We start from the raw sequence: 18997 nt of genomic DNA on the forward strand, positions 1-18997 counted from the left end.
GTATTATTATACATGCATAAAATTTTTTTTATTAAATTGTAAAAATTTTTAGTTTATAAATTTGAAAATTATTTTGAAATAAAAAAGTATTCACATTATTGTAATGTTTGATAACGGTGATGACGATACTATTTATTTTAAAATTTTTAAAAGATCTCAACGAATACCTATAGTAATTAATTCTGATTTTGAATGTTATTTAAAACCTATAATAAACAACCAAGACATTAAAACTAAGACATTGATAACTCATAAACATAAACCTATGAGTTATGCATTTTACGTAAAAATAGATTATGACATTATACCTAAATATTTAATAAAAAAATATAAATTCCAACAAAACTTCATGTTATAGAAACCGTAATGCAGCAAACATTTCATAAAGACAATGATAGATATAGGTTCAAAAGTGTGTAATCTTTATAAGATAAATATATCCATGGACAAATTAACTGTTGATGAAGAGCATACATTTCAAAATGCTAGATTGTGAATGCTGCTTCAAATCATTTAAAAACGATAATTTATTTAAAGTAAGAGATCATAATCATTTTACAGAACGTTTTAGATCAGCTGTTTATTTAAATTGTAATTTTGAATTAACTAATGTTTCATTTATTCCAGTATACTTTCATAACTTAGTCTATGACAGTCATTTCATTGTTCGTGAACTTGGTTGTAATGCAAATGATATTCATGTAATACCTAATTCATCAGAAAAATATATATCATTTAGTAAAACTATTCAAGATAAATTCAATATAAAATTTATTGACACATTTCGTTTTATGTTAGAGTCTCTTAGTTCACTAGCTGATAATTTATCTGAAGACAAAACTAGATTTAGAGAAACATTAAAAATATTTTCTTTGTCGACATTAAATTAGTTACACGAAAAGGTGTGTTTCCTTATGAATATATTGACCATCCTAATAAATTAAATGAAACTTTTTTACACCAAAACAGTTTTTTTATAATTCATTAAAAGATGAAGATATTAGTGATGAAGATTATGCGCATGCTCATAAGGTTTGGAAAAAATTTAATATAAAACATTAGGAGAATATAGTGACTTATACTTAGCAACAGATCTATGTTTTCTTTCTGATGTTTTTGAAAATTTTAGAGATCTTTGTTTACAAACACTTAAACTCGATGCTTCACATTTTATGACCGCTCCAGGATTTGCATTCGATTGTATGTTAAAACATACTAATGTTAAATTAGAACGGCTTAAGCAGTATGATATTCAATTTTTTCTGGAGAACGGATAACGTGGTGGAATTTGTCATTCAGTTAAAAGACATGTAAAAGCTAACATTACTAATATTCAAAATATTAATTATGATTCAAACAAACCTGTAACGTGGTTAGCTTACTTGGACTGTGTAAATCTATGTGGAAAATCAATGCTATCTGCTTTACCTCATAAAAATTTTGAATGGTTTAACGATTTGACAATAGATATAACACAAATTGAAGATGATGCTGAATATGGTTATATTTTAGAAGTAGATGTTATTTATCCAAAACAATTACATGACAATTATAATGATTCCCCATTTTTACCTGAGAATAAATGTCCTCCCAATTCAAAAGTAAAAAAACTATTAACAACATTAGAATCGAAATTTAATTATGTAGTTCACTATAGAAATTTGAAACAGGCCATCGTTAATGGATTAAAAGTGAAAAAAGTTCATAGGATTCTGCGTTTTTCACAATCTCGTTGGATGGCACCATATATAAATTTATGTACAAATATGAGGGTTAAGTCAAGGAATGAGTTTGAGCGACAATTCTGGAAACTGTTAGTGAATAGTGTCTATGGAAAATGTATGGAAAATGTAAGAACACGTATGTCAATGTTTCTAGTATCTAACGAAAAAAAAGCACATCGATTAATGTCGAAAACAACATTTAAAGATCGAACTATATACACAAAAAAATTAATGGCCATTCATATGAATAAGGAAAAAATTAAATTTGATAAGCCTATTTATGTAGGATTTGCAATATTGGATATTTCAAAGTCAATAATGTATGATTTTCATTATAATGTAATGAAAAATATGTATAGAAATAAAATTAACATTGTGTATTCAGATACTGATTCGTTAGTTTACGAAATAAGAACTTCTAACTTTTTCGATGACATAAAACAAAAATTATTTTCTTACTTTGATACTTCAAATTATCCGAAAAATCACTATTGTTCTAGTGTTCGTAGAAAAAATCAACCAGGTTATTTTAAAGACGAATTAAAATCTGAAATCTTATTAGAATTTATTACTTTACGTCCTAAACTCTATGCATATAAAACAAATAAAGATGAAGTAAAAAGAGCTAAGGGTGTTAAAAAATATGTTATTAATAATCACATGAAGTTTGACAAATATTTAAATATATTAAATGCATATATCAATAATTCAGCTAGTCAACAATTATGTAAATCGGTATCCCGTCAATTGATCGAAAACAATTGATCGCATAACAATTGCTCGAAAACTATTGATCGAAAAACAAATTGCTCGCAACGAAAATTGATCGAAAAGAATAATTGCTCGCAAAACTAAAAATTATATTATTATTATAATATTATTGATACCTACCTACCTTATTATTATTTTTTTTTAAAGTCCATATAAAATTGCTAAATAATATAAAAAAAATGGTCGTATAAAATTGCTAAACAGTAAATAGTAAATCAATCTCTAAGGGGCCCGGCAGAGAATAAGTTTAGGAAATGCTGTCAAAGAGCTTTTAATAATAGACCGGCTCACTTCATATTTCCGTCGAGTCATATCGATAATAATTTTATATAGTACATCGACGTAGTGCACTTTGTACTTAGATATAAAGATAATATTGGATTCAACCACGATAGTAATTTTATATCGTACGTTGACGTGGTGTATGGCAAATCCGAGATTATTATCATTTCAGTGTTCCTATCATTATAGTGTACCTACTTCAAATACATTTGACACGTTTTAAGTTTAGCCATCATGAGTTAGTGTATGTAAATAGTGAAAAAAATAAAAAAATGTTACAGTATAAAGGATTTTTACATACACAAGAAAAAATTTATAATGAAAAAGTGTATTGGAAATGCTCCGAAAGTAAAAAAATAAAATGCAAAGGTCGAGTTCATGTTGTGAACGAAAATATCGTGAAGTTCATCGAACATAATAATCATGTACCAAATGCAGCAAAAATTGAAGTTAAGAAGGCTGTATCACATTTAAAGGAGATTTCTTCCCAAACTACGCTTAGTACTCATGCTGTTATTGGAGAAATTTCATCTCAGGTATTATAAAATATTATATTTTACTATAGCTAGGTACCTAATATAAATATACATTAAACCTATAACAATAATTTTTAAATTAATTAAAATTATTTTTTATATAATTAGTTACCAAGTGCTCTTGCTGCAGATATGCCAAGTGTTCAAACGTTAAAAAGAACAATTCAACGTCTTCGGCAAAGAGAAGAAGCTTCTCCTCCTAACCCAAATAATTTTGATTTTATTATTCCTGAGGAGTATCGAAATACAAGTGACGGTGAGTTATTTTTACATTATGACAGTGGCACAAACCTACCGCGTATTTTGATTTTCACTACACAAAAAAATTTGGATTTTATGGAGAATTGCGAACATTGGTTCTGTGATGGAACGTTTTCGGTAGCTCCACCGATTTTTACACAATTATACACAATTCATGGTATATGCTATTCAAATGTGATTCCCAGTGTCTTTGTATTACTACCTGATAAAAAGAAGATACCTATCGTCGGATGTTTGATGCATTAAAGTCATTAAAACCAAATTTAAATCCAAAAACTATAATGATTGATTATGAAAAAGCTTCTATTAATGCAATTAAAACAGAATTTCCTAGTACTAAAGTAAATGGGTGTTTTTTTCATTTGTCCCAGTGTATATGGCGTCATGTTCAGGAATTTGGCTTACAAAAAAAATACAGTGAAGACCCTGAATTTGCATTGCAAATAAGAATGTTACCAGCTTTAGCATTTGTACCAAAGGATGATATAATAAGTTCATATAATGTTTTAATTGAAAGTAATTTTTATACAGAAAATGAAGAAATATTAGAGCAATTTTTAGACTATTTTGAAAATACCTGGATTGGTAAATTAGACAGAAGAAGAAGACGAAAACAACCAAAATTTGAAATTGAAATGTGGAACTGTTTTTTAAGAATAGAACAAGATATAGCTACAACAAATAATTCCGTTGAAGGTTGGCATAACTGTTTTACGTCAATCATAAGTGGAAAACATCCATCAATATGGCGTTTTATTGAAGCTTTAAAGAAAGAAGAAAGCATAAATCGATTAAAAATTGAACAGTATATATCTGGCATAGAACCTCAGAAAAAAAAAAATATCAAGATAGGGCTAAGAGAATTAAAAAAATTTGCACTGATTACAATGATTTATTTATTCTAGATTATCTACGTGGAATAGCCTATAATTTTCAATTACAAATTTAATTTTTAATTTTACGTATTATCTATCCTTATTTATATATACCTAACCTATCAATTTTATATGACCATTTTTTGTAATTATTTAGTTATTTTATATGACCATTTTTAAATATTATTTATCAATTTTATACGACCATTTTTTGTAATTATTTAGTTATTTTATATGACCATTTTTAAATATTATTTATCAATTTTATACGATCATTTTTTGAAATTATTTAGCAATTTTTAACGACCATTATTTAAAATTATTTATTTGTTTAATACGACCATTTTTTGAAATTATTTAGTTATTTTATATGACCATTATTTAAAATTATTTATTTGTTTTATATGACCATTTTTTGAAATTATTTAGTTATTTTATATGACCATTATTTAAAATTATTTATTTGTTTTATACGACCATTTTTTGAAATTATTTAGTTATTTTATATGACCATTATTTAAAATTATTTATTTGTTTTATACGACCATTTTTTGAAATTATTTAGTTATTTTATATGACCATTATTTAAAATTATTTATTTGTTTTATACGACCATTTTTTGAAATTATTTAGTTATTTTATATGACCATTTTTAAATATTATTTATCAATTTTATACGACCATTTTTTGAAATTATTTAGCAATTTTTAACGACCTTTTTTAAAATTATATGATATATATTATATACCTATATTATAATATATTATATATAATTATATGATTATATAATTTTTATATGACCTTTTTTTTATTTATCAATAATAATATAATTTTTAATTTTGCGAGCAATTATTTCTTTTCGATGAATTGTCGTTTACGAGTAATTGTTTTTCGATCAATAGTTTTCGATCAATTGTCATGCGATCAATTGTTTTCGATCAATTGACATGTATCCGGAATTCTGTAGCTGCTGCTATGTTCACAAATTGGGAACAGCTTTCAACGGCTCAAAGGGAGGAAAAAGGTAAAATATATTTAACTAATGTGATAAAAAAGAATAACAGTTAATAAAGTGCAAAATAATTAATAATTTAAATCAAAATAAGTTCATGCTTACAATATACGTTATAGTGTTATACATATTTTATAATTTTAATATTCTAAAATAAAAACCTAAATAAATAAAAATTAATTAAAATATTGTAAATTATTGATTTTAATAAGTATTATTAATAATTGATTTAATTAATGAATAAATGTTGTCTTTTTATATTTTGTTATACTGGAATGGGACGGATCCTGGTCCCATAAAATACTCTGCGTAAAAATCTCTGACTTCAATTCCTTGAGATCGTACTCCCGGTCCTCTATTAGGTAAACCATCTATTAAATAGCTTGTATCCATGTCCTCGAAATTATAACCATCTCTTTTGCGGACAAAGTTGTGTAATATACAACAAGCTTTTATGATGTCGTCCGCAAAATCTGGTTCAACCAATATTGGAGTATGTAACACTCTCCACTTATTTGAAAGTACGCCAAATGCACATTCGACCGTCCTTCTTGCTCTCGAAAGCCTGTAATTGAATATACGGCGAGTATTTGTAAGTCCACGACCTGGATATGGTCTCAGTAAGTTTTTGTGTAGTGCAAAAGCTTCGTCAGCAACAAAAACGAAAGGTTGAGGAGAGTCGTCGGTATTTGGTAAGCACTTAGGTTCAGGAATATTAAGCTGATTGGCATACAATTTTTTTCCAAATGGACATTGCTTAAATACACTTGAATCAGATTCTCGTCCAAATGCCCCAACATCAATACAAACAAAACTTAAATTTGAATCCACTACAGCCATAAGAATAATAGAAAAATATTTTTTATAATTGAAAAAATATGTTCCTGAGTTTTGTGGATTCTTACACCTTATTTGTTTCCCGTCGATACTCCCAAGACAATTAGGAAAGTTCGTACTTTTATAAAATTGTTTTGATATATCAAGCCATTGTTCCGTAGTCGGCGGAGACATTTCTGTCGGTTGTAATACTGTCCAACAAATTTGACAAGTATCTTTGACAATTTGTGCTACTGTACTCTTCCCAATATTAAATCAAATTGCATCGCTTTAAAACAAGTTCCAGTTGACAGATATCTAACAATAAATTTTAAAGTTTATTAATATGACGATCGAATTAAATTTTTAATTTTAGCAAAGGATTTTAAAGAAAAAAAAAAATGGAGACACTACGCGACAATTATATAAAATATATAAACCAGGAGAAAAAATATAAAAGTGGTTCTGGTGCTACAAAAAGGAAAAAATACCACTTCGCTGATATGTTATCGTTTTTGAAACCAAATTTAGAGAGAAGAAGGTAAATATAACATAGTTATAATATTATGTAAAGTCAGATTTAAAAATTGATTATTTAGAACTGTACAAAAAAAAATGTATCTGAGATTTAAATTTTAAATTTTGATGAATGTATTCATTTTTAAATAATGTGTTTAAAATTTAAAACAAGGTTTCACATAAGTAGTTCATTCTGTTGCGAAAAAATCCAAAGAATATACAAATATAATAATATAAAATACTGTAAACTGTCTCCGTTCAAAATCGTTAAAAATTAAGTTAAAACGTTAAGTTAATTAACTCGTTACTTTTTTATGAAATTAACTTTTAACTTAATAAGTTACTATTTTTAAAGATTAACGTGTTAACTTCGATTTAGTTTTATTCAAAAATATTTAAATTAAGTAATTTTAGTCCAAAGAATAATGCAAATTTTTGAATAGTTTTTTAGAAAAGTAGGTTTTTTGATTGCTAGTTAATACTCTGATGTATCATTTTAAAATTCCCCAGTAATTTTCTTGTGCATAAAGAAAAACTATTTAATAAACATTAATATGTGTCTGGAATTTTTTATTTTTAAAATTAGAACATTTTAACTTTAAATTAAGTTAAGTTACTTTTTTAGATTCTGAACGAAGTGATGAATGTATTGATTTTACAATGATGTGTGTTTTTTTTTTGTGTGTCTGTGTACAGCATAACTAGTCGAAACAATGCTGCAATTTCAAACTTTGGGGGTAGTTTCCGATGTAAAAGTGAATATCCTTGGTGCATTATACAGGTCAAAAGTTAACATTTTCCAACAGTTTTCAAAAAAATCGAGAAAAACAAAAAAAAAAAAATGACGGAAAAACGGGAATTTTTACGCAAAATCTGTTTTCGACCAAATCGATTTTTTTATATGGTTGTAATTCAAAAACTAATCTCTGTAAATACTTGAAATTTTCACCAAATTTTTATGTCAGTGTTATCTATATACGGTTAAATTTTCAAAAAGTTTTGACTTTTTTTTGAGTTATTTATAGATCATAGAAATTTTCGATTTTTATGAGAATTTTTTTTTTTGAAGTGTCGATAAAATTTTTTTGGCCCTATCAAAATACTTGAAAACTTAATACAAAGTAACTTAACTTAACGAGTTAAAAAAATATTGTTAACTTTCCAAACTTTATAGATAATAATAATATAAATTTTATTTTTCGCATCAGCTATTGTTATAATAATTATATTAATTATAATTTTTTGTTTTACCATACTTTTTATTTTTATAATCACCTAACTAAATATTTAACATTTTTATTTATTTGAATAGTACATCGGGAAATTTTACAAATGACACACAAGTTGATCAACAGGTTTCGGATACAGATGACCAAGTTGATGATCATAATGCATTATTGGACACATCACAACAACTAGATATGTCCACCACAAGCGCACAAAATACCCTTCCGAGTACTTCGAAAAAAAATAAAAAAAATACGAAAATGACTGATTTTCAAAGCAAACTTTTGAACCACCTTGAAAAACAAGAAACTACCGACGCAGATGAACATTTTTTAAAATCTTTACTTCCCGAAGTAAAGAAATTGAGTGAAAGTAAAAAATTGGACTTTAAAGTGTATGTGCTGAAATTTTTTCAAAATGAATCTCGTCCACAAAATTATAATTATTCTTATCCGACTGCAGTCTTTCAACAACAAAATAATACTCCATATTTTCATCCCGGGTTAAATTCATTAAATTCGTCTTCTCCAATGTTATATCAACAAGCATCTCAATCACAAAGTTCAATAGATACTCTACACCACATAACATATTCTGAATCAGTTCCTACAATCAATATTCCCAACTGCAACCACCTTCTGAAAACATACCACTTTATCAACCAAAGTCACAACTGTTTACTCCACATAATCTCCATGATAGTAATCAACACATTTAAAATATATCAATAAATATATTTTCAAAAAGGGATATTAATTTTATTTTATTTTTATTTATTTTAAAAGTTTATAAAAGCTAAACAGTTTTTTTTTATTTTTAACTATATATTATATTTGTACGAGTATTTATATTTTATACTCATTATACAATTTAGTTTTTTTGTTATTTAAACAGTTAATATATTTTTATTTTATTTTTAGAAGTTGTATAAAAGAATATATCTTTTCATAACGTATCAACAAACAAGTCTTTTTTATATTGTAGTTATTGTAAAAAATTATAGGTACCTATAGTCTATACAATGTTCAGTATAGAATATTTTTAGTGATATTAATATGCGTAATCACGCTTATGCAATTTTGTCTAATTAAAAAATGTATAACAATTCTTATTTTAGCGATAATTTAATAATCTTAATACTATACTCTAACTTTTTATAATTTCAAACAATTTAAGGTAAATAGGTAATATATTTTCTTGACTTACCGTATAGTAACCGTCAGTCTAACCTCCGGACTTATAGGATTACGCATATTAGTAGTTTCTTTCGTTAAATGTTGACGAAGCTTAGCTAAAAGTTCATCGAATGATTTCACCGACATTCGGTAATATTCAAAAAACTTTTCGGGGTGTTGACGTATATTTCCGTAAAATTCCGAAAAGTTTTTATTTTTTTCTCTATCAGAATTTAAGGGGTGTACCCAATATCTTCGTTTCGGAGGGGTAGGTTCATCTAATTCTCCAGCAGCTTCTGCTGCACACAACACTTTTAAAAATGTTTTATTAGACATAATATTGACTATCGACCTTACGATACCAAGTCTAGATAGAAACTAAATTTATTTTTCATTCTAAATTAATTTTTAGTTCCCAAATTAAGACTTAAATATATAAGAAAAGTTTAAAAATATCCCTAACGCATCCAGTCACAACGCAATGCAACGCATCGTGTGGTCCGATATATTATTGCGGCGTCGCCGCAATGTATTTTGACGCATGCGGCAATAACGCATCGTGTGGCCCGAGCCTAATAATAATAGTAAAATACAAATATTGCTAATTGCTATACAGTATACAGTATGCAATATACACACAGTACCTATTAACAATGATAATTAATAACATAGGGGCCGTAATTCCGAGAAAAATGAAAATAACAATAATAATAACAAATCATGGTATTTCTATTTCCTAGTACTTCCGACGTTTAATTTTAGATACGAGTATAGACTATAGGACCATAACTGAACTGGTGTAGTTTTCAAAACTAAAGGACCGACGAAGACTGGACCGTGTGTTCTTTTAAATAAAAAGACTGGAAAAGACTGGACCATGTATTCTTTTAAATAAACGGACCAAAAAAGACTGGACTATTCATTATTTTTAAATAAAAAGACCGACTAAAATATTTTGTATTTCATTTAATTAACATTTATACATAATCAACAATTTTAAATGTCTTAAGTTCAAATTGTAAGTAAAATTGATATTATTATACATATTATACGATATCATATGTTTTAAAATAACAAAAAATATAATTATTCAATTATACAATATAGATATGTGGTATTAATTAATTTTTTAACTTAAACAATTATGAAAGTGTTACTAATGGGTGGCTGCTTTCCTCAAAACTGTCTCATATATATAAATTGTTTTAAATGTTTTCTTTTTTTTTTAATAATTTATATATAAAAATCTGTATTTCACATTTGCTTATTGTGCCAACTGGTACAGATTGTAGATTCCTTTAAAAAAAAAAAAAAAAAACTAAAACAATTAATACATTTGATATTTATAGTACCTATACATCTCTTACAATATTATATCCACAAATTTACAAATAAAAAAAAAAAAAACATCATATCATAAAATTATTCAATATAGAACAGCTACTGATTATGCTAAATTCACGATTTTATAAATAAACTATAATTACTTATACAATTTACAATAATAAAAAAAAAAAAAATGAAAAATTACAATAATATTATACACTATTTTCTTTTAAAATAAAAATACATTTTATATAATTATCATTGAACACTCATTATTTCAAAAACTATGAACGCTTAAGAAAATATTTTTTTATGTTGTTTCAAGTTGTTAAAAACCTCACGGAAAAAAATAGCTTGTGTATACAGCCAGAATATTGCTGCTATAACCAGAATATTTGGTTGCGCTCGTGACAACAAAACGTTCTGTAAACTTAACAACGTATTTTATGCAAACTGGTTTTGATAGTGGTAACAGAAGCTTTAGTAATTAGTAAGATATTATATTTGATAAAAGTTACCAAACATTCTGGAACTATTACAACAGTCGGTTTTAGATTTTAACAGATCGTTTGGTAATCCAAACACTGCTTTTTAGTAAAAGATATTCTAATTAATAGTAATTTTTGCTAGCGTTTACAATCATAGCATTAATATATTGATAAATTCAATATACATTTTGGTTTGAACAAACAGTATTATAATATAACCTTTATGGGGCGTTCCCACGAGGCGTTAATCACGACAGTGAACCACGCTTTCGTGAAATACACTCGTGTGTGAACGCATAGTCGTTAAACTTACTTTCGTGAGGAACGGCGCACGACTCAAGCGTGGATAGATCAAACGTGTTTGATTTTCAGTCGTGATATACCGTTCGTGAAGCCAAGATGTCGTCACAGCAAAAATATCGTGTAATTAAGTTTAACGACATTGAAACTACGCGTTTTTTGGAGTTATATTCTATGGAAAAGGTGTTATATGATCCAAGTTTGGAGGAATACCGTGATAGAGATTTACGTGCCGCCGCAGCTAAGAGAATAAGTCATGAATTAAATATTCCTGGATTTGGACCAAAAGAAGTTATATTAAAATTCAAAAATTTAAGAAGCTCTTTCAGTCAGGAATTAAAAAAAATATCAGACAGTGCAAGGTCTGGAAAAGGTACAGATGACATATACAAGCCAAAAGTATTTTGGTTTGATCAGATGAACAGTTTTATTCGTCCGTTTGTTCAACAGCGACCCACACAATCGAATCTGGTAATTACTTTTTTTTTTATAAAAATATATTTCGGTATATAATAATTTAAAAACGATATACGAGTATTAATTTAAATTTAAATTAGTATGAATAATGCGTTGTTTTTAGTAACTATTTATAATATCTTATCTTATCTTATCTTCTATGAGTATTGTATAAAAAATCATAAAAAAAAAAAATTTAACGTAAATATATTTATTATCCACACGATTGTAAACAAAAATAGATTTATATTATTAGTTATTACAGTTCATTTGACACATCAGTTATATGGTTTTGCCAGGGAACAGCTCCTTCGTTATTAAAATAATCACGATATTTATTCCGTATTTGTTGTGCCTCCATATTAGAATGTTTGTGGTTAGTTGCTGGTAGATTCTGTAATCCACTATTATTTTGACGCCATGATCCAAGAAAAACTCTGTGGTTCTCATCCTCATAATCAATCAGATCTCCCGTCACATACCGAGGGTTGTTTTTTTCAACCAATTATGAATTGCACAGCATGCGAGGACAACTTTGTCTAACGTTTCTAATTTTAATGAAATTGGTTTTTCAAACAATCTAAATTTACTCGCGAGTATGCCAAAGGCGTTTTCCACTACACGTCTTGCTCTTGACAATCGATAATTGTAAATCCTTTCTGCAGGGGTTAAATTGCGTCGACTGTAGGGTTTCATTATATAATTTTTTAACGGAAATGCATCATCAGCCAAAATAACGAAATTGTTTGGTATGGCTAGTGAGTTTGTTTCTAAAGCGTTGTACAAAGAGCTATTTGAAAAATTCCTGCATCTGATCCTCTCCCTTTCGCTCCAACATCAACATATAAAAAACAATAATCGGAATCTACCAAGGCCATTAACACAATACTATAACTTTTTTTATAATTAAAATAATCTGAACCACTTCCGGGAGGAGCTCGTATGACAACATGCTTACCATCTAGAGCCCCTACACAACCAGGAAAATTCCATCGCGTTCTAAAACCATATTCAATGTTTTTCCACTCATCTGATGTTGCAGGGACCTCAAACATTATATTATTAAAATATGAATAAACTAATAATATTAACACATTATTATTTATATTACAGATACTTCCTATAGAAAATTCCTCAGAGGCCTCAATAGAAAATAGTCTACAATCAGAACCTAACTTTGAATACAGTACTAGCCAAAACTCTGAAGACGTGATACAGATTGCATCAAAAATTGATACACCACCTGCGAAGATAATAAAAAGAAAGATTGAACCACAACCATCAACATCAAAAAATAAAAAATCTATTCATGATCATGAAATAGGATTTATGACAAGTGCAATTGACAAATTACATGAAATTTCAAATCGCGCATCACAAGTCGCTACAAATATAGATGATAGTTATGATCATTTTGGGAAATATATCGCATCAATGTTAAGAAGTATAGGACCACCAACAGCAATACGATTACAACAAAACTTCATGAATCAAATTACAATTGCTATGTGCCCACCAGAATATGTTACTGATAATTCAACGGCTGGAACATCAAGTGGAAGACAATCAAATTTAAGTACTTTTTCGGCTAGTAATGATGACGACTACATGACATTATTTACAGATTTATAATTAAACAAATTTTATAATTATAATTATTGTTATAATTAAACAAATAAAAGTTCACACTATTACTAATAATTTTATCGTTATTATGATTATTTTATTGTAATCTATACACCTAATACGGGCACAATAATATTTAAATAATATTTATAATAATTTAAAATTTTAAGGTACTTACTTGTATGAATTCTGCTAGTTCATTGTATATTGCTTCACAGGTTTCTGGAATAAATTTACTTATTGTGTTTTTTGGAACACGGAACAAAAATTCTAAACTTTTTAAGGAATCACCTGAAGCTAAATACCGTAAAGTCACCTCTAATTTTGTTTTTGCACTAATTGCTTGTCTCATGTTAGTGTCAGATTTTGAAATAATATTTGTAACACGTTTTAAGAGGTATTCAAACTGAAATTCAGTCATTCGCAGTAGGTTTCTAAAATCTTCTGGAAAATTGCTTTTTAATTCCATACTAACCAAGTTTGACGCTCCTAACATATTTCTTCGCTGTATCCATTCTCTAAACCAAAAACGTCTTTTTTTTCGTTTCTTGTAATTGTGTCCTGTAAGCGCTCCATCTTTTTTGCTAAGATAGTAGCAAAAAACGAACTTAAAACAGCACAACTTTCAACAACCAGATCATTCATGTTCGATGTTTCGATAGTGAGTGAAAGTCAAAACACGAGGCGTGAACGGCACGAACCCAAAACCGTGTGAACGTTTCATCAATTCACACTTTCGTGAGTGTCACGAACGAAAGTTGACTAGCGTGGTTCACTGTCGTGATTAACGCCTCGTGGGAACGCCCCATTACAATGTGTTGTGTTACGGTACCAGTCTTCATTGTACTCAGACTACATATAATTTTGTACTAATTACAATTGTATTATACATAGGTACTGTAGGTAGTTGATTTATTATTACCGTTTTTTAATTTACACCGTGTTTATGAGCAGGAAAATGGTAGAATATAATATAAGTAAAATAAAACACAAAAAATATATTATATGCATATATTAAATTTAAAGATTTTTTATTAATCACGTAGTTTACAATATAGGTATAATATAAATAGTTTAATAGTTCAATATTAAATAGTAACTTCTTAATTAATAATTATAAATATATATTTAAATACAATTCTAACAATATTTTGATTTATAATTAATATTTTATATAATAATTATTATTGAATAATAAATAGGTAGGTACCTACATTAATAAAAAAAATAAGTAATAAAATAATTCATAGCTTAATATTGATATAAATTATAAGCAATAACTTAAGAATTATTCCTGTTTTATATAGAAATAATTAATTTTAACACATTAGTTATCAAATTGTTAAATACTACTTCTTAATGTTACATATAAAGATCCATTTGACATTATACTGATATTATTGGGAATGTGGGAATATAACATATGATGATATACAAATTTATTTTTATTTTTATGTTTTACTTCATAGGCAAAAAAATGTTCATCAAAAATAATGGTACTCAGTAGACAACACTGAAACACAACTACTTTATTATTACAAAGATAAATAGCGTCTATGATACCAAACTTGGGGAGACTATTCTCCCCAATGTCTAGAGTAAGGATCATTTTATACTGGTACTTTGTGCCTTTAACTGAAATCCACGAATAACAAAATAAGGAATCTAATGAGTCAATTTCGAGAAACTTTTTAATATAATATTTTTAACATCACTATCACATATAAGATTATTAGAAGGACCAGATTCTATGTCATTACTTAATGTACCTTTGAGAAACATGTCATTCAATTGTAGTTGATGTTTGATAGCTAGACTCATGCAAATATTGCGCCTATTGCTGGTAGTATTGGCTACTGTTTTAAAGATTCTATGCTTCGCTTCAAATCTCATACTCCATAAATGAACTAGAGGGCCCAATTGTTCAATTATAGTATGATAATGTTGCATAAAATGATATTTTGGCTTTAAATCAAGTTTACTATATTTTATATACAAGTTATTATGTTCTGAAACAAGAGTTTCAAGTAGTACACAACAATCTTTTTGTATTGATGTAGACAAAACTATATCAACAATATGTCTCAGTGAAATATAAAGGCACCAAATAGGATTGTTTCGAGGTACTAAATCACCAATCAACAAACCAAAATAACGAATTAAAGTTAGCATTTCAGATGCAGAAAGTCTTATAGAGTTTTTTCGAATATAGTCTGTATGTAGTACAGAGGGTTTACTACCTTTATCAGGGCCATAATCAAAACATACTAATCTCTCATTAAGAACTTGTAAAGAAAAAAGTTTCAAGTTTTCAACATAGTAACGTATTAAGAATGCCAAGTCATATTTCCCTACCCCTTCTAACACATCGTGCATGACGTCCATTCCAACTTGATTTAATACATTAAAACCACGCACATTATTCCAAACACAAGCTTCTTTAATTCCACTATTTGAAACATCTTCCTCAATCACATCCAAGTTATATTGCTCTATAGTTCTCAACATTTTATTATCAACATAACACTGTTTTTTTATTTCATCTTTTCTCAATTTACATACTCGACACGGGTAATTTGAAGAGAAACTTTCAACAAATCCAGTTATACTATGTATTCCGAGATTATCACCAACAAGAACACCTAACTCAAATTTTAAGATTCCATTGAAGACATCAGTATTTATGTAAATACCAGTATCTCTTAAATAATTTATTTCATCAATAAGTGGTTTAAAAATTATGTTATTTCCAAACTTAACCCTGTCTGATGAGTGAAATAATAAAGCTAAGGATATAGTATTCAAAGAAGACTGGCGATGAGGAGGTATGCAGGGAATTGAAATGTATACAGCTCCAAGCTTATGAATACCAGAATGACTACCTAATGGATTTCCGATTTCGTAATCATCAAAAAATAAAAAAAAAAGAAGTACTATCTGAGACCCATGTTCTGATTCTTTTTTTTTCCATACACTACCTTGAACAAAATTAATTAAAATTGAGTTTTGAATTTTACATTTATTTATGTACTCCAATGTATCTGATAACACGTTTTTTAATTGAAAAAAATTCTTTAAAACATGTCTTAATGGAATTAACTGCTCTGTGCAATTAATGGGAACCAAAGAATAGGAATTATTTTTTCTATTTTCATTTAATCGTTCACCTATAACATGTTCAAGAGGAGAAATGTATGTGCCGAGTTCGGTAAAATATTTAATTCGTTTATATTCTGTGCCTAGATTCTCAAATGGGCAATCAAGTACATCTAAAACATTGTTAAAATAACCAAAAGATTCATCAGAGATTTTTTCTTCTAAAAGTAATTTGTTAGTATCATTTTTTAAATTATGTTTTATACTAATAAATATATTTTTCATATCTTCGACAATTTTTTGAACAACATTCCGAGGAACTTGTGGGTTTGCATATAAGGAGGCTATACATTTTTCTACAGTGTTGTTTTCAGCTATACAATTATTAATATTTATACCTGATAAAGATGAAAATGTTACTGAACTATCTATTATAGGAAATGTATTACTTGGCTCTAAAGTTAAACTATTTACAATGGTATGGGTTGAATCATTTTGCTGAATTGGAGTAGAAGTTTCTATTGGTGTATGAGTGGCTAAATGTTTTTTGAAAGAATTTAATAAATGAAAGGATCTGTTGCAGTTGTCTTCTATACAATTATATGAAAGAAAGTTATGAGTTGTGTGTTTGATTTGAAAATGTTTACATAACATTGATATGCTTGGTAGATTTAAGCTGCATAAAAAACAATTAGGCATATTTTAAAAATATTAAATAGAAGTGTAGTTTAGTTTACTTATACTTTTTTTATTGATGTATGAATATTGTTAAATTATTACATTTATTATTTTAGTTATACATATTAAACTAAAATGTTAAAATTTATGAAATTTCATTTATATCTAAATCACTAAGAAGAGAATTTACAGAGACATATTCCGTATCCCAAGATGTTTTCATTTTATAGAATCCTCTTTGGATAAAAGTCCATATGGGTAAACATTCTATAGGATACTGAAAATTTAAAGCGTGTATAACCTTAAAACAACAATCAACTGCATAAACAATCGAATTTAAAACATAATATGTTTCATCAACAAAAACAAAATACTGTGAAATTGAATTAATATCAGGTCCTACTATTATTACTAGTGGTTGCAAAGTGATTCCCAAACGAGCATACTTCTCTTTACGCCTTGTAATAGTTTCCTTAACTTCAGAATGCGACCTTAAATGAGTGATAAAACTATCTCTGACTTCAACTTTTGAAGGTCTACAGGCAGGTTGTCCCTTTTTCCTCTTGGTTGTTATTGGGAAAAAGAGAAATGGTAGAACAAGGAAGGCTGCCAATGATGAAGTTTCTTCACCTTCTGAAAACAAATTAATAAATGAATTACCAAAATTGTTTTTTAATTAGTATTAAAAATAAAATTACCTGATTTCAGATCTAGATATTCATTTAAAATACACTTCAATGTAGAATCTTTGAGATTATCTGATATTTTTTTGCCCAAGTTTAATATTTTTTCTTTATATATAGGAAAATGTTCCAAAAGATTTTCTTTCTTTTTAGGATATAGAAAGTCGAAGTCATTAATCAACTGCAATTTTAGTAGTGTTTATTAAAATGTTCATAATTCAAAAATCAAACTTTATCTACCAGCTAGGAGACATTTATAAGACACAATAAAAATAATAATTATAACTTTATAATACTTACAAGGTTAAAACCATTCGGTTTTTTCAATGCAGGAAAGTTTTTCATGTACTGCGAATGTAAAAGCTCTTTAGAATTTGAATTAAACACATTCTTAAAACGTTCTTTTCTGGTGATGGTCCAGTAATTTTCCACAAGGTTCCATGGGTCAGAAGAATTATCCAGCCACTTTATTTCATCGTCAACATTTTCATTACCTGTAATTTGAAAATGAACAAAGGTAATTATATGGTTTAAGTAATAAATGACCATTAGAATGTTAAAACTCATAACATTACCTGCTGTGTCAGTTTCAGTTTGGCTTAATAATGAAATCGATTCGGATATATGTCCAACAGAAGGGGAGCGTCTAGCAGCAATAATACCTGCCTTTTTATACTCTCTTCTTCTATTATTAAAACAATCAAGAAGTTTCCCTTTGGCACTTTTTTTCATCAATGGACCTGAAATGAATAAAATATTGTATAATAATCATGCTAATATTAAAAATAAAATACAGGTTTATATTATATATTTACCATAGTTCATGTAAGGTATAAAATATGTGCTTATATGCTCTTTGGGAAAAACTTCAGTTATTTCTTTAGCAAGTAAAAGTAAACGCTGCGTTTTAATAGACTTATCAGGATCGTCTTGGAGTTCTCTTCTTACTATCAAATTACATAATTTTCTTCGGCCACTATGGTCTAATATACCATCTTTATTGTAAGTGGCTAACAAAGCCTTTCCCTCTGTGGTACTATGTAAATAATTCAACAATTCAAAGCGCTAAAAAATATATAATAAAATATACTTTAGGCATTTTTATAAATAAGTAATACAATTATTATAAATATAACATTAACAAAT

General features: G+C 27.5%; 2 protein-coding genes and 1 pseudogene across 2 annotated transcripts; 1 reads left to right on the forward strand and 2 right to left on the reverse strand.

Annotated features, from left to right (window-relative positions):
- Positions 1 to 5518: 5518 nt before the first annotated feature.
- LOC126554155 (uncharacterized) lies at positions 5519 to 9534 on the reverse strand (annotated as a pseudogene).
- On the forward strand, positions 6678 to 8768 carry LOC126554158 (uncharacterized). The gene is made up of 2 exons (XM_050209254.1): positions 6678 to 6818; positions 8109 to 8768. The coding sequence occupies exons 1-2, from the start codon at positions 6679 to 6681 to the stop codon at positions 8752 to 8754; spliced, it is 786 nt and encodes a 261-aa protein (XP_050065211.1). The 5' UTR covers position 6678; the 3' UTR covers positions 8755 to 8768.
- A 7779-nt stretch (positions 9535 to 17313) lies between the features above and the next one.
- On the reverse strand, positions 17314 to 18582 carry LOC126554156 (uncharacterized). The gene is made up of 3 exons (XM_050209253.1): positions 18152 to 18582; positions 17867 to 18032; positions 17314 to 17801 (listed from the first exon to the last, which is right to left on the reverse strand). Exons 1-3 carry the CDS (start codon positions 18416 to 18418, stop codon positions 17314 to 17316), a joined length of 921 nt encoding a protein of 306 aa, XP_050065210.1. The 5' UTR covers positions 18419 to 18582.
- Positions 18583 to 18997: the final 415 nt, after the last annotated feature.

Source organism: Aphis gossypii, unplaced genomic scaffold (genome assembly GCF_020184175.1).
Source record: "Aphis gossypii isolate Hap1 unplaced genomic scaffold, ASM2018417v2 Contig00435, whole genome shotgun sequence".
Taxonomy (NCBI): domain Eukaryota; kingdom Metazoa; phylum Arthropoda; class Insecta; order Hemiptera; family Aphididae; genus Aphis; species Aphis gossypii.